The 17,704-nt window shown below is 43.4% G+C and overlaps 1 protein-coding gene across 1 annotated transcript in view; it reads right to left on the bottom strand.

The window, feature by feature from the left end:
- FCGBP (Fc gamma binding protein) overlaps positions 1 to 1,293 on the bottom strand; it is a 40,698-nt gene extending 39,405 nt beyond the window's left edge. Inside the window, exon 1 of the mRNA XM_040445866.1 lies at positions 1,102 to 1,293. Coding sequence (XP_040301800.1) covers positions 1,102 to 1,156 — 55 coding nt within the window. The 5' untranslated portion in view covers positions 1,157 to 1,293. The remainder of the gene's footprint in view (positions 1 to 1,101) is intronic.
- Between the last annotated feature and the right edge of the window lie 16,411 nt (positions 1,294 to 17,704).

Raw genomic sequence — 17,704 nt, 5'->3', positions numbered from 1 at the left:
TTTCTCCTTATTCACCTACCGGCCTTTCTGGCTTTGGTTTCCTAAAAGCCTGAACACTTTCAAAGGGGATCTCAAACTCCAAGGCTGATGAGGCCAGGCGAACAATGTGAATGTGGGAAACAATCTGGCTGGTGAGTGTGCAAACCAAAGCATTCATATACCAAGGAAAGCGCGGCGTTGCCACTGGTTTCAGCCTGTTATTATGATGGTTTATGGGCTTTTCTTTTCTTTTCTTTTTATGCCAGATCTTACCATTTTTTCAAGAGAAGCTGGCTCTTTGAATTTCCATGAAAAATTTTCAAATTGGTTTAAGTACTGTGGGGCTCAAACTGCCTGGATTCAGGTGCCTGTTTGATTTCTGTCTTAATAAAACTTGGGGGTGAGTAAAGGGGATAAAGGGAAGAAGATTATGGAAGTGAGGACAGTGTGTCTCCTAGAAATAGAGAGGAGTGGGTGCTTTCCAACACCCCTAACTAGGAAGAGATTCTCCAGGGCTGGGAAGAGAAGGGAGAGCAGGGAGAAAGAGGGGGAGGAGATCTACAGAGTCTTGGAGAGAGTATAGGGGTTATAGAAGGACTGTCTGTCAAATAAGGAGAGCTGGAAGGATGTCCCAATGTTCCACGGGGCCAGAGAATCAGGGATAATGAAGGCTTCAAAAGTAACTTAGGCAGATGCTGACTGATTCCCATCTTTTCCCCAGTACCCTGGCTTTACCTGAGACTCTAGGTCCTGGGCATAACCCTGGGGAATCGGGCACTAAGCCCTCCAAGAATGACTTTAGTAAAAATTACCATCACCTCCGCAGAATGAGGCTCAGAGTCAAAACGTTGGTGGAGTTACAGAAAACAGAGAAAGTGGTAGTTCTCACATACTTAAATTTGGGGACCGCGTTTTTTCTTTGCTTCCTTCTGGGACAGAGAGACAATGGGCAAATTCCACATTTCTCTGTAGAACCCACGGGACCTCTCTCCATCTTGGCTAGCCTGGGGTGGCATTGGGAGATAGGCTCATGGAGGGTGTACGGATGGAGGGTGCTGACCCCGGCAGGCAGCGTGCCCCAGACCAGAACAAGGACATCGATGGGATCTCTGCCCGACTTACCCCACAGGAGGGTTGCTCCGGTCCAGAGCGTCCACCAGCTCAGCAGGGACCCCATGTCTGCAGTGAGGAAAGAGAGGGGGTCATAGGAGGCTAGTCTGGCCCCACTGGCTGGACACTGTTCTGGAGAGGACAGAAGGGCCCAGTTTCAGGACAGGGGCTACCTGGGCACCAGGAAGGCTGAGGCAGGTTGGATCCAAGGGCCAGTGTGTGTATATATAGGGGACTCAGATGTTCAGTGGATCTGGTTGGGGGTGGGGAGAGGGCAGAACAGGGCAAGGATGGGGAGTTGGGTGTCCAGTGGTCTGGGGTTGGGGTGAGGAAGCCTGGAGCCAGGGGCCAGAGTAGGGGACCTGATGTCCCACTTCTAAAGGGGACCCCAGCCTATCTCACCTGCAGGTCCCTGGAGCTGTGGGGCTAGCCCCTGGGTTGGGCTATATAGCAGAGTTTCTTGCCTCCTTGGGCCACACCCTGGGCCATCTGCCAGGAAGATGGTGTCAACTTCCTGGAGGAGGCTGGTGATCCCAGAGCCAGGTGGAATGGGGACCCTGAAGGCCTGGAAAGGGTGGAGGGCCAGCTCGGACACCTGGGTCCTGAGAGGGGTGTGAGAACAGCTGGTGGCTGTGGCCTGGGAACCGGCTGGAAACTTCAGAACTGGAAGGGTGGTGTCCCTGAGGGAAACAGCTGGGGAGCAGGGTGCTGAAGGCCTGGGTCTCCGGGGAAGGGGGGTGGGGAGTAGGGGCGGAAGGTGGTATTTGATCTTGTTTGCTGGGCCGATGGTTGGATTTCTTCCTTTCCCTCCTGCCAGGAACAAGAGCAAAGGACCTACATCCGGGTTCTGGCTGCTCCCTAGTCCCGCAAGCTGATTCCTGGGCCCCAGCCATCCACATCCTGCATCCAGGCAGTGCTTCAAGGGATGGGGACAGGTGTCTGGGGTGGGCAGGAATTTGGGCACCTGACCCAGGCTGGTGGGTACCTCCACCCCCAGGTTAGCAGGGCCTCCTAGGTACATTGTCTGCAAAATGGGAACATCAAAACTAGCCTCACTGGGCTTATCTCCCAGACAGCACTCTGTACACTCTCGAGGACTGTAGGGTGGGAGGCAGGTTCTTCTGGTGGGGTTCCCCCTGGGAAGAGTGGGGTGGGAACTGGGGAGCTGGGAGCTGTGTGTGAAGAAGGATGGAGGTCTCTGTTTCCTGGTTCCACGCAGACACTGGGTTCTACTTCCTGGAGAATTATTTGTTTTCTGGGAGGTCATTTTGCCCTGAGGAGGGACTGGCTGAACAGGCTTTGGGGAACTCTATGCTCCCCATCACCCCAGGATCTACCTGGGATGGGAAATGGGGGCCTACGTTGCACATGGGGAGCAGAAGAAGGGGCTGCTGAGAGGTGGTGTGGGCTTTCTGAGATGGGGTCTGTTCCTCCGGAGGAGCTGGCCATGCCCAGGTCTTGCTCCCCTCCTCCCAACATCAAGACTCATTGTTTGCTGGGGAGTCTCCCCTGGAAACAGCAGCTGCAAGGCCTGGGAGCCCTCTCGGACAACACCCCAGCAGCTGCTGCCCCCAGGACTCCTCCTCTCTTATCACCAAAGCCTGGGCCTTGGGTGGCCAGGGTGGGTGAGGGCTCTGGCATTCCCCACGAAGGGCAGGTTCCCAGAGGGAGAGATAAAGGCTTGGAGTTGAACGGCACCCAAAGTCAACCAGGAAAATGAAGTGAGTAAACAGGGGACTGGATGAGAGCCAGGGATGTCAAGAAACAGGTGGGGGGCAGGGGGCTCATGGGAGTAGGAGCTTTGAGGGGAGCAGTGCCTGGGTCCCTGTGGGGTCTGGGGGTGGGCGAGGGAGCAGAGAATTAGGGTGAGCCTTGGGGGCGACTGATGAGGGAAACAAAGACAAGAAAAATTCAGCCTGCAGCCCATTGATAGGTGTCAGAGACCCCCAGCGTATAACGGTCCCCCAGACGTTTATGGCTGCCTTAATGTCTCCGTTTTTACACTTCCCTGAAAACTAAAAGCAACCTTATTTTGACAATAGCTAAATCTTTAGGGTCCTGTGAGGCCCTGCTTTCAGCATCCAGAAATTCCTTGGAGACCCCTGTTATCTATACCTCCTCTCCCTCCACAAACTTGAAAGTATATAATTAGTCACTCCTCACAACCCCAGTGCAGCTCTTTCTGCCCACGGGTCCGGTCCCCGTGCTTTAATGAAATCACCTTTTTGCACCAAAGATGTCTTCAAGAAGTCTTTTTTGCCGCTGGCTCGCAAACCCCACTTCAAATTTCATCAGTGACCATGCCTCCCAATCTCCTCTAAGCCTTGAGGTCTCCCCTAGTTTGACCCCAGAGAGGAGGCTTTGTCCCCTCAAGATCCATTGCTGCCCTTCATAGTCAGAGTCCCTTAGAAATGGGGTGGTAGTGGAGAACCTCACGATTTAATATTTTGGATTTGACACCTACTGGGACCTTCTTCTCACTTCTTTCAGGACCCAAGGGGTGTGTGTGTGTGTGTGTGTGTGTGTGTGTGTGTGTGTGTGGGTGTGTGTGGTACAACACAAACTGTGGTTTACTCCGTATCACGTCTATTCTCAGAACCCCCTTATCTATTCTTGGAAAACCCCTGGAGATAACTTGTGGGGACCCTTCCTTATGGTCAGAGAAACACATCCATCCCTCCCCACACCCCCAATCCTCATTCAGAGCCCAAATGGGTGTTTGAATCTGAGCCTTCTGGCCTCTCCCTGCTCCAGGATTTTCAGGGGGCAGGTTTGCACTAATAAGACCACTAGAGACCCTTGAAACCTTCTGGTTGCCTGGGCTTTACAGAAAGGGTACAGCTAGAGAGAATTTACTCTCTGCAGCTAAATTCAGATTTATTATTACGTTATTTTATTACATTAATTATTATTATAATTGCAAGATATGTCTCTTTGGTGGAACGATCCTTCCCTGTAATTCCCCTCCTTGTTCTTAGCAATTTTTTTTTTGCTCTGAAGTCTACTTAATTTGATTTTAATGTAGTAACTTTTGGCTTTTTAGAGTTCTTGTTTGCACAGCCCATCTTTTCCCACCCTTTTTACCTGTAACCTGCCAATGTTGTTATATTTCAAGTGAGTTTTTTGGGGACAGATTACAGTTGAATCATGGTTTTTAAATTCACTCTACCAATCTCTGTTTTTGATTTTGCGCAATTTGGATAACCTACATCTAAAGTAACTATTGAGGCTTGGTCTTAAGTTTGACATCTTATTATTCATTTTCCATTTGTTCCCTCTGTTTCTCATCCCTCTGGCTTTTTGCTTTTACATTCCGTGGATTACATGAGCATTTTTTTTAGAATTCCATTTTGATTTATATTCTTTATGAGTGCATTCCTTTGGACAGTTTTCTTACCATTTGATCTAGGAATTACAATATGAATATATAATGTATCACATAAGTCTAGCATCAATATTTTACCACTTGGACTGAAGTACTGAAACTTTACTTCTATGTCTATCCATTTACCTCCTTCGCTTAAAAAAATATAATTGTGTTAAGTACTTCTGCCATCTACATTGAACAGCACATCAGACGATGCCATAGTTGTCTTGTACTTGGAGAGGGGTATGGAGAAATAAGTCTCTGCCATCTTGTCTGGAACTGGAAGTCACCGCTTCTTTTTTAAGGAATGTTTATTTATTTAATTTTGAGAGAGAGGAGAGAGAGAGAGAGAGACAGAGAGAGAGAGAATCTTAAGCAGGCTGCACACTCAGCAGGAAGCCCGACTCAATCCCATGAACCATGAGATCATGGCCTGAGTCAAAATCAAGAGTCAGATGGACACTCAACTGACTGAGCCACCAGGTGCCCCTACCAGTGTACTTTTAAAATCCATTCATTTCAATCTTAGTCCTGACTGTACATAAAATTCTTTTTGGAAGCTTTCCCTTCATAAACCTTCCACAACTTTTTCATCCAGATTTTGACTTAGGCCTTTTCTCTCCAAACAACCAGTCTCGTTTTAGGACAAAATTACTTTCCTTTTCCTCAACACAATGTATTCCCCTTCCTTAGATCTTTCTTGTATATCTCCTGCTTTCCTACATAGAGAGTTGCTACCCTTATTCCCACCAGTCTTAGTTACATTTAGCCAAGTTTTAACTCCTAAAAACCATAGTCTCCAGTGAAAACTAAGTAGTAACCAATTGTGAACTGTTATATCAGACTTCTTTAGATCTGAAATTTATAAGTACATTTCACAATTTTATTTTATTAATGTTGATTTTTGAGAGAGAGAGAGAGAGAGAGAGAGTGAGGGAGGGGCAGAGAGAGAGAGAGAGAGAGAGAGAGAGAGACAGACACAGAATCTGAAGCAGGCTCTGAGCTCTGAGCTGTCAGCACAGAGCCTGATGCAGGGCTTGAACCCACAAACTGTGAAATCACGACCTGAGCCAAAGTCAGATGCTTAACCAACTGAGCCACCCAGGTGCCCCAAATACATTTCACAATTTTAAAAACACGTTTTCCATAGTTCAATTCTTTTAATAAAGTGCAAAGCATATTTACCAAAAGACCCAAGTAATCCTCGGCTTATCTGCAATAGGAAACCAAAGGCAGATAAACCTCACATTCAGTAATCAATGCTTCAGTATTTTACCTTATTTAGAAAATACTTAGATGCCCAATGAATTCAATCCAATTTGCCATCTCCAAGCAAAATTTTAAAGTTTCGGGTTACCAGAGACTTTGAAAGCTATCTTAACAATTACCCATGAAAACTTTGAGGCAGACAAAAGTAACCACCAGTTGAAATCTTCTTTTTGCTAACACGGGCTTATTTGACCTTTAGTCATCCTTGGTAGTATATAAAAGTTTTATATTAATGCTGATAACTCTAAATTTTTTTAACGTTTATTTATTTTTGAGTCAGAGAGAGAGCATGAATGGGGGAGGGTCAGAGAGAGGGAGACACAGAATCTGAAACAGGCTCCAGGCTCTGAGCTGTCAGCACAGAGCCTGACGCGGGGCTCGAACTCACAGACCGCGAGATCATGACCCGAGCCGAAGTCAGCCGCTTAACTGACTGAGCCACCCAGGTGCCCCTAATGCTGATAACTCTAAAGACATGTCTATCTTAATTAAACTAAGAAACTTAAATTAGTTTAAATACTGAATATGGGAGCACTTAGGTGGCTCAGTTGGTTGAGGGTCCAACTCCTGATTTTGGCTCAGGATGAACTCATGGCTCATGGGTTTGGGCCCTATGTCAGGCTCCATGCTGGCAGTGCAGAGTCTGTTTGGGATTCTCTCTCTGTCACTCTCTGTCTGTCCCTCCCTTGCTCTCTCTCTCTCTCTCTCTCTCAAAATAAATAAATAAAATTAAATTAAAAAACCAAATATGCTCCATCTGGGTCCACTTAAAACACAACCAATTTGTTCCCCATTGTCAAATTTTTAGCTGGGGCACTAGTGGGGAAATCGGAAGTGGGTGGTGTAAGTCCGGAGGGGTGCTCTTTGCTCCTTGACAGAGAGGGTGGAAGGAGGAGACAGTGGTACCAGGAGCCAGTTATGCAGGCCGCACCCAAGGTGGTGCAGAAACAGGAAGGAAAGGAGGAGGCAGAAGAGGTGAGCTGCTGCCAGACAGCTGGAGGTGGGCAAAAGCCCCGAAGACAGAGAGAGAGGCTCCTGGCTCTGAAGCTCATCAGTTTGGACAGATGAGCAGACGCTTGTTTATTTCTCACTGATAAGTAGAAATGGGCAGTCCATGTAGAGCCAGAGAAGACCGGGAACTTCCCTGAAACAAAAGGAGTTTTGACAGCTGCTCCATTCTGAGGTTGACTAACCAGAGACAATTGATTACAATTATCATAGCCATTAATCTGGGTCTGATAAGTTCTATAGCCTGTGTTTACTCCAATAACCTGGGTTAATTAGGAGGAGCCCTATGTATATAATCATCAACCAAAATGTTGGGAGCGGGGTTATTAGCCTGGTTAGTGGCCAAACACAGTCTGTAAGAGGTCCTTAGGTCAAGGTCCTGATTTAGTGCCATGGAGACCTGGAAACAGGGTACCTCAGTCCATTTGCCCCATTTCCTGCAGAAGAGATCTGATAGATCCTACTGAATCTTAATGTCCCATTAATGGGCCATTTTCCCTTGTCTCCTAAGGAGTACTGACATCATGCAATGTTACAGAAGACCACTCTTTTTTTTCCCCCTGACATTTTGCAGCCTGAATTGTTTCCAGTGGGTTAAAAGGCATCCCAATGGAGAGTCCTTGGGAACTGAAGAAGATCCCACGCTCCTAGAAAAGTAGAGAGGGTCCATTACCAAGAAAATCACCCTCCCCGCCCCCCGCCAACGACTCCCAGGTGGCATCCCACACAGGATATGTCAGAGGTTCTCCTAGTGTCAAAGCCACCAAGAGATGGCCCTTGAGTGAAATCACTGTAATCACTGCCCTGCCAGCATCCACCCCCCCAACCCCACTGCTTCCCCATCATCCTGGGCTACAAATAGGTGCTGGTGATGCCGGTGGACTTCGTGCCGGTGCTATGAAGGCTGTGAAGAACACGCCATTTTTAACCCATGGAAAACACTAGGAAACTTTTACAAGGGGAAATTACTCAATGTTGTAATTTAAGTAGTTAATAGGGGACATTGATGGAAAACAGTAAAGATAGAAATCCATCATGATCTAAACGACATTCCAGCACATGTAGTTTTTACAGCCTACTTCCCTAGGAAAAAATGGTCCCTGGTTAGATTTTAATTCAATCAGATACTGGTTTCAGCTGCCTTGGGGCCAGAAGCAGCTAGACCAGAGATGTGGAGCAGATCACATTAGACCAATAAGGAGGAATCGTCACATGGGAGTCTTAAGATTGGCAGCTGTCCTGGTGACCTAAGTGGCTGTCCTGTGCCCAAGAAAGACAACTTTGTATAAGGACAGGAAGAAAGAGAGGGCATCAAGTTTCTGGGTCTTGTTTAACATTCTTCTCAGGGTGCTAACTTCCAGCCAAAAGGCAGGCTTTCTCCTCCTCATAGAGCAGCTGCAGGCTAGAGGATTGCAGCCTGAGCAATCGACAAGAAAGTGTTCCAATAAGACCATACTCCTCAAAAAGCCTCTGAAATGAAAGTAAAGAAAGAGAAGAGGAATTACTTGCCAAGTTTGCACCGAGGCTCGGAGTCCAGATGAGAAGACTCAGGCCGCATGTTCAGGCACCAAAATGATGTGGTTTGCTGTTTTGGGGTTCAAAGCCGACGGCCAAGAAAGAATTCTTGAGATGTTTTTGGTGCAAAAAGGTGGTTTTATTAAAGCACAGGGACAGGACCCGTGGGCAGAAAGAGCTGCACTGAGGTTGTGAGGAACGATGGATTATATACTTCTAAGTTGGGGGTGGGAATGGATAAAGGAAGTTTCCAAGAGGATTTTCTTTTCTAATTTTTAAATCTTTATTTATTTTTAAGAGAAAAAGAGAGAGAGAGAGAGAGAGAGAGAGAGAGAGAGAGCATGAGTGGGAGAGGAGCAGAGAGAGAGGGAGACACAGAATCCAAAGCAGGTTCCAGGCTCTGAGCTGTCAGCACAGAGCCGGATGCAGGGCTCGAACTCATTAACTGTGAGATCATGACCTGAGCTGAAGCGGATGCTTAACTGACTGAGCCACCCAGGGACCCCTTAAGAGTATTTTCATATATTAAAGAAACCTACAGGATCCTGGAGGCCTGGCTGATGTCAAGGTAAGGTTGCTTTTTGCCTCTAGCAACACATTAACATTAAGGCAGTTAGTTGTGAACTCCTTGAGCATTGTCATACTCCACCGGTCTTTTGTCAATGGGCTGCAAGTTGTAAGGAAATTTAATTTTATGTATATTTCTTTTGCTTTTGTTCCCCACATCAAAATGTATCCATCTTTTCTTTCGCTGTTTCTACACTTTGCACAATTTTGCCCACTTTAAGGTTATAAAGGAATTCATCAGGTTTTGTTTTAGTTCTAGGATAGTGTCACTTACATTTTTTTTTAACGTTTTATTTATTTTTGAGAGACAGACAGAGCCTGAATGGGGGAGGGTCAGAGACAGAGGGAGACACAGAATCCAAAGCAGGATCCAGGTTCTGAGCTGTCAGCACAGAGCCTGATGCAGGGCTTGAACTACTGAACCAGGAGATCATAACCTGAGCCAAAGTCAGACACCTGACTGACTGGGCCACCCAGGTGCCCCTCACTTTTAACAATTTAGATCTCTTGGCCCTTTTCAAATTTATCCCTATGCATGTTGTGAGGATCTGAACTTTTTCCATATAGTTACCCACTTACTCTGGTACCACTTTTTTTTTTTTTTTTTTTTTCATTTATTTATTTTTGAGACAGAGAGAGACAGAGCATGAACGGGGGAGGGTCAGAGAGAGAGGGAGACACAGAATCTGAAACAGGCTCCAGGCTCTGAGCAGTCAGCACAGAGCCCGACGTGGGGCTCGAACTCACGGACGGCGAGATCATGACCTGAGCCGAAGTCGGCCGCTTAACCGACTGAGCCACCCAGGCGCCCCTGGTACCACTTATTTAAAACATCCTTCTTTTCTCCAGTGGTTTGAGATGCAACCTTCACCATATGCTAAATTTCTATATACATTTGGTTCTCTTCCTGAATTTTCTATCCTGTTCCTTTGGTCTATCCATGAGCCAATACTGATGAGGTTTTGGGGTGATGGTGGGGTTCAGAACTGATGGCCAAGAAAGAACTTTTGAAGACATCTTTGGTGCAAAAAGGTGATTTTATTAAAGCACGGGGACAGGACCTGTGAGCAGGAAGAGCTGCACTGCGGTGATGAAGAGTGAGTGGCTGGTTATATACTATGGGGCTGGGGGAGATAAAGTCAAGAGGAAGTTTCTTAAAGGGATTTTCCATATGCTAAGGACTCAGAGCTTACTGGAGGCGTAGCTATTATCAAGCTAAGGTATTTTTCCCTCTAGCAAAGCGTTACCATTAAGACTGTAGGGAGTTCCTGGAGATTAGGCTACTGATAATATTGCCCTTTTCTTGTAATATTACTAAGATGTTTGTGAACTGCTGGAGACTCTTATCAGTTTAACCGTTTGTTTTCTGTCCTTTCTTTTATCCTTGGGCAGCCAGGAGTGCCTGAGGAGTGTCACACATATCCCACCTGGGGGGGGGGATGTATGTGTGCTGGCTTGTGCTTGGCCCTCAGCTTGCCTTATAGTCCCTCATTAACACCACAGTGTTATAATTACAGGAGTTTTATAATATGTTTTAATATCTGGTACAGCCAGTGGTGCTCTCTTACCATGGTCTTCTTAGAGTTTTCCTGGATGTTCTTATTTGCTTATTCTTTCAAATAAGTTTTATAACCAACCTTTTTCTAATTCTAGATCAAATGATGGCATTTGGGGGGAAGGTTGCACTACATGTATAAATCAACTTTGAAAGAATTGATATCTTTATTACAGGAGACTTCTGTCCAAAAACATTGTCCTTCCATCTGTTCATGTTTACTTTTGTGTCTTGCAGGAGTATTTATAGTTTTCCTCATAAATTTTACACATTTCTTGTTAAGCTAATGCCTAGATATTTTATTATTATTACTAGTTGTTCTTATGACTAGGGTTTGCCTTTCTGTTCTTTCTTCTAACTGGATACTATTGAAGACTGCTGATTTCTATGTATTAATTTTTTTTTTTAATTTTTTTTTCAACGTTTATTTATTTTTGGGACAGAGAGAGACAGAGCATGAACGGGGGAGGGGCAGAGAGAGAGGGAGACACAGAACCGGAAACAGGCTCCAGGCTCCGAGCCATCAGCCCAGAGCCCGACGCGGGGCTCGAACTCACGCGAGATCACGCGAGATCTCGCGAGATCGTGACCTGGCTGACGTCGGACGCTTAACCGACTGCGCCACCCAGGCGCCCCTCTATGTATTAATTTTAATGTCATGCTACTTAACTAAGTTCTATTTGTAGTTGCTTTTCCATTGATTCTTTTATAATCATGTTATCATCAAATAGAGGTTTTTTTCGAATTCTTTTTTTTTTTTTTAGAGAGAGAGAGTGTGTGTGTGAGTGGTGGAGAGGGGCAAAGGGAGAGAGAGAGAATCTTAAGCAGGCTCCATGCTCCATGCAGAGTCCGACACAGGGCTTGATCCCCACGACCCTGGGATCATGACCTGAGCTGAAATCAAGAGTCAGCACAGAGCCTGACATGGGGCTCAAACTCACGAACCGTAAGATCATGATCCGAACTGAAACCAAGAGTCGGACACTCAACCGACTGAGCCACCCAGGTGCCCCTGTTAGTTTCCAATTCTTATGTCTCTAACTGGTGTTAGAGCTCATGGCTCCAACATAAAGTTCAAGAGACTGAAGATGAAGGGCACCCCCATCAGAATACTATTCCTCTCAGTACACTGCTGATTTCAACTTCTTTCCACCTCCTTCCCCATGCTAGCTTCCACCCCACCACTGCTCTGAGTCGATGCCAGCCAAGGCTGCCAATAACCTCCTTGTAATTAAGCCCTGAGGACATTTCCTGCTTTCAGAGAATAAGCACCTCTTTTTAAAATTTTCTCCATTGGCTTTTCTGGTAGCACATACTTATGTACACACACACACACACACACACACACACACAAACACACACACACCCCGACCTGATCTCCCACCAACCCCTCCGACTGCAACTTTCAAGCTCCTTATCTTCTGTCACCTCTCATTCTCAAGCCTCTTCTTACTTTCTACAATCTTCCTAAGCCTTCTCAAACTCTTTCCTGGCTTCAGAAACCACTGACTCCTGCTGACTCCTGCCCCATGATCATTCTAAATGACTTTCTGCTTTTGTTTTATTTCTTATTGTAAACAAGACATCCCTTCCCATCCATGCACATGCACAGTAAGTTACAAAAATTCATTTATCATCACATAGTCGTTGAGATAGAAGGATTGAGTCTGCTGGTGCTAAGTCACATAAACAACAGTGATAAGGAACATGAAATGGTAACTCTTGATAACTCACATACAAGTTCAGAAGAAAACCGTGACTCTATACCAAGTGAGGATGCTGAAAATCTTAAGAGCAGACACAACTCTCCTGTGGGTTCCAGATGGTGTGTGTCACTGCCTACTTGATACTGACTGAACGTCTCAAAGTCACCTCAGACTCAGTAGATCCGGGACCTCATGGTCTCCCCCCACCTACACTGTCATTCTCTTGTTTTGAATGATTAGCACCAGTTCTACAAGTCAGAGAATAGTTTTCCCAAGAGTACTTTCTTTTTTAAATTAATACACAATAAAATTGACATGTATAGATTTATGTTACCACTACCACAGGATACAGGATAGTTCCATCATCCAAAATCCTCCCTTGTGCCATCCCCTTCAGTCACACCTTCCCTCTCCCCCTAACCCCTGGCAACCACTACTCTGTTCTATGTTCTTGTAGTTTTGCCTTTTTAAAGAATGTCTCTTTACTTTAAAGATTTTATTATATTTAAAAAATGTTTATTTATTTTTAGAGAGAGTGTGAGCAGGGGAGGGGCAGAGAGAGGGGGGAGAGAGAATCCCAATCAGGCTCTGCACTGTCAGCACAGAGCCTGAAGCAGGACTTGATCTCACAAACCAGGAGATCATTACCTGAGTTGAAATCAAGAGTCGGACACTTAACTGACTGAGCCACCGAGATGCCCCAGAATCCAATTCCTTTCTGTTAAGCTGGAGATTAAAAAGATTTGCAAAAACTCAAAACAATATCATTCTTTTCAAAAGATGTGTGTGTGTGTGTGTGTGTGTGTGTGTGTGTGTGTGTGCTTATGGTTGTCATTAAGATTGATTAAGCCTACTATATGTAATCCCTCATGGATTACAACTAAAATCTCTGGCCAGAATACATAAAGTAACTACCCAAGGACACTGAAAAGTAATTGAGAGTAGGCAGATTGCAGAGGGAAGTCAAAGTTTGAAAAACAACTGACATAGTGGTAAGGTTTCTATAGGTTTTTTTCCCTCCTGTACCTCCCTACTTTAACCAGAGCATGATCCAAATCCCAGATCTGGGCAGCAGATGCAGACAGAAAAATTCTGAGAAATGCTGTCTTTCTGGTCAGACGACTGGGAAGGGTGACCTATAAACAGAAAGTATGTGGGGGCAAAGTGGAGAGCTAATGGAAAAATTAAAAGAAAACAAATTCAAATCCAAAAGAAGGCAGAAAGGAGGAAGGAGAGAACAAACAAAACAATAAAATGATAGACCTAAATCCAATGTATCAATATTACATTACATGTAAATAATCAAAGTATACCGAATAAAAGACAAAGATTCTCATTAAATTTAGACTATATGCCATCTACAAGAAACTCACTTTAAATAAAAAGATGTGGGGGCGCCTGGGTGGCGCAGTCGGTCAAGCGTACGACTTCAGCCAGCTCACGATCTCGCGGTCCGTGAGTTCGAGCCCCGCATCAGGCTCTGGGCTGATGGCTCAGAGCCTGGAGCCTGTTTCCAATTCTGTGTCTCCCTCTCTCTCTGCCCCTCCCCCGTTCATGCTCTGTCTCTCTCTGTCCCAAAAATAAATAAAAACGTTGAAAAAAAAATAAAAAAAAAAAGATGTGGACAGGTTAAAAGTAAAAGGATGGAAAAAGATATACCACTCAAATACTAATCAAAATAAAGCAAGAGTCACCCTATTCGTATCAGAAAAAAAGTATACTTCACAACAAGAAAAATTACCAGGGTCATTATATAATGATACAAAAATAAATTCACCAAGAAAGTTTAACAACCCTAAATGTGCTTGCACCTAACAACAGAGCTTCAAAATACATCAAGCAAAAACAGATAGAACTGAAAGAAGTAGACAAATCTATGTTTATAGTTGGCAACTTCAACACCCATCTCTCAGTAATCAATAGTAAAAATAGATAAGAAATCAGCAAAAATAGAAAAGATATAATCAATACTATCAACTAAGCTGACCTAATTGATATTTCCAAAACACTGCACCCAACAATAGCAGAAAACACATTCTTTTCAAGTGCACATAGTGGGCGCCTGGGTGGCTTAGATGATTAAGTGTCCGACTTCGGCCCAGGTCATGATCTTGTGGTCTGTGAGTTTGAGCTCCGTGTCAGGCTTTGCCTGAGCCTGCTTTGGATTCTGTGTCTCCCTTTCTCTCTGCCCCTCTCCCTCTCGTGCTCTGTCTCTGTCTCTGTCCCTTTCTCAAAAATAAAATAAGTATCAAGCGCACATAGAACATTTATTAGGATAGACCATATCCTGGGACACGTGGGTGGCTCAGTCAGTTAAGCATCTGGCTTTTGATTTTGGCTCAGGTCATAATCTCATGGTTCAAGAGATCGAGCCCCAAGATCAAGCCTTACATCAGGCTCTGCACTGACAACACGGTGTCTGCTTGGGATTCTCTCTCTCCCTCTCTGTCTGCCCCTTCCCTGCTCCCACACTCTCTCAAAATAAATAAATACATTTTTAAAAAGATACACTTTATCCTGTGTTAGAAAATGAACACCTTAACAAATTTTTAAAAACTGAAATCATACAAAATATGCATATACAAGTTATGTCCTCTGGCCACAATGGAATTAAAGTAGAAATCAATAATAGAAAGATAGCTGGAATATTCCCAAATATTTGGAAATTAATCACACACTTCTAAATAATCCATGAGTCAAAGAAGTAGTGTTAAGAGGAAGTAGAAAATAAAAAATATTTTTTAATGTTAATTTATTTTTGAGAGAGAGACAGAGAACAAGCGGGGGATGGGGGGCAAAGAAAGAGACACCCACACAGAATCCAAAGCAGGGTCCAATCTCTGAGCTGTCAGCACAGAGCCTGATGCAGAGTTCGAATTCATGAATGGCAAAATCATGACCTGAGCTGAAGTCAGATGCTCAACCAACTGAGCCACCCAGGCACCCTGAAAAAAAAACCTTTTAATTGAATCTAAAAATATCAAAATTTGTGGGAGCAATTAAAGCAGTTTTGAGAGATAAATTTATTGCAGTAAACACATACATTACAAAAGAAGCTCTCAAATCTAACTCTCTATCTTAAGATCCTAGAAAAAGAAGAGTAAATGAAACCCAAAGCACTGAAGGAAAAAATAGCAAAGAACAGAAATCAATAAAATTGAAAAACTTGGAAAAATCAATAAAATTGAAAAAAATCAATGAAACGAAAAGCGATCTCTGATAGATCAATAGAGTTGATAAACTTATAACCAGACTGACCAAGAGAAAAAGAGAGTAAACAAAATCACCTATGTTGTGAATGAAAGAGGACTATCACTACAGAACCAACATGAATTAAAAGGTAATTAGGTAATACTACAAAAGATTCAATGCCCATATTTGACAACTTCCATGAAATGTATCAATTCCTTGAAATATACCAACTACCCAAATTCACCAAAGATGAAAAAGATAACCTGAGAGGTTCTATAACTATTAAAGAAATTGAATTTATAGCTAAATATCTGCCAAAAAAATAAATCTCCAGGCCAATGGTTTTACTGGAGAATTCCATCAAATATTCACACATTTATTCCATCAAATAAAATAACATGAATTCTGAAAAATCTCATCCAGAAAATAGAAGAGGAAGGAACACATTCCAACTAATTTTGAGACAATATTACCTTGATACCAGAGACCAGGTAAAGACATTACAAGAAAACTATAAATCAATATTCCCTAGAACACAGATATAAAAATCCTTAACAAAATATTAGTACATTAAATCCATCAATACATAAAAATTATAGTATATAAAAAGGCCAACTGGAGTTTATTCTGGGAATACAAGATTCATTCAACATTCAAAAAGCAATCAATGAAATTCATCATATTAACAAACTAAAGAATAAACTCTGGTCATCTCAATAGGTAAAGAAAAAACATTCAACAAAATTGACTTTTAAGTCAGTAAACAAGGAATAGAAAGAAACTTCCTTAACCTGTCAAAGGGCATTTAGAAAGATAGATGATGTTAAAAGTTTGAATAGTTTCTATTTAAAATTGGGAGCAAGAGAAGAATGTTTGCTTTCAACACTCCTATTCAATATTGTACTGAGTCCGGGCTATTGCAAGCTGTCAAGAAAAAAAATAAAAGGCATACAGATTGAAAAGGGAAAAATAGGGGCTCCAGGTTGGCTTAGCTAATTAAGCATCTGACTCTTTATTTTGGCTCAGGTCATGATCTCATGGTTTGTGGGTTCGAGCCCCACATCGGGCTCTGCACTGACAGCATGGAGCCTGCTTGGGATTCTGTTTCCCTCTCTCTCTGCCCCTCCTGCATATTCTCTCCTCCATCTCTCTCTCTCTCTCTCTCTCAAAAATAAATAAAAATTTTTAAAAAGATAATAAAAATATGAACTATATAGGGATAAATCTGAAGAAGGGTGTGCAATATCTGTACACTACAAACTTAAAAAAACATTCTGGAAGACATTAAGGAATACCTAAATAAATGGAGAAATATACGGGGTTCGTAGATTGGAAAATTTAGTGCAGAGATGTCAATTTCCTCCAGATGGGTCTGTGGATCCAAGATATTGTCACATATAATTTTTATAAAAATCGAAAAGCTGATTCCAAAATTCTTATAGAAATGCTAAGTACCTAGAATAGTCAAAATAACTTTGAAAAAGAAGGACAGAGTTGGAAGACTTCTACCACCAAATTTCAAGATTTGTAAACCTACAGTAATTAAGACGATGTAGTATTGGTGTCAAGATAGAAAAATAGATCAGGAGAACAGTCTACAAGTAGATCCACACCTGCACAGTCAACTGAATTTTGACAACGTTGCAAGACAATTCAGTGGGAAAAGATCATATTTTCAACAAATGGTGCCAGAACAACAGAGTATCCACAGGCAAAAAGAGGAACTTTGAGCACTGCTTTGTACCACATACCAAAAAACCAAAACCAAAACCAAACCAAACCAAAACACACACACACACACACACACACACAACCCCACAACCTCAAAATGAATTATAGATCTACATGTAAAACATGATATTACAAAACTTTTCGAAGAAAATCTTTGTGAATTTCCATTAGGCAAGGATTCTTTCAGATAACAACACTGACAAATGATCCGTTTTTAAAAAATTGATAAAACTGGACTTAAAATCAAGAATTGCTGCTCTTCAGACATTATTAAGAGGATGAAAAGGGAAGCCGCACACTGGGAAGGTATTTGTAAATAACATCTCTGATAAAGGACTTGTGTAAGTCTTACGGACTGAATATGTTCCCCCCTCCCCAAAATTTGTAGTTGATGCCCTAACTCTCAATGTTACTGTATCTTGAGCTAGGTCCTGTGAGGAGGTGATAAAGGTTTAATGAGGCCCTAAGCATGGAGTCCTAGTCCTATAGAGATGGCACCCTTACTAGAAGAGGAAGACATTCCACAGCTCTCTTCCTGCATTATGTGAGGCCACAGTAAAAAGGCAGCCATCTGAGTACCTTGGTGGCTCAGGTGGTTGAGGGCCCAACTCTTGATTTTGGCTCACGTCATGCTCCCAGGGTCATGGGATTAAGCCCCATATTGGGCTCTGTGCTTAGCATGGAGCCTGCTTAAGATTCTCTCTC

This window comes from Herpailurus yagouaroundi, unplaced genomic scaffold, assembly GCF_014898765.1.
Source record: "Herpailurus yagouaroundi ecotype Mexico unplaced genomic scaffold, PumYag 194, whole genome shotgun sequence".
In the NCBI taxonomy this organism is placed as follows: domain Eukaryota; kingdom Metazoa; phylum Chordata; class Mammalia; order Carnivora; family Felidae; genus Herpailurus; species Herpailurus yagouaroundi.
The sequence above is the reverse complement of the archived record's forward strand: the minus strand, read 5'-3'. Positions and strand labels throughout refer to the sequence as shown.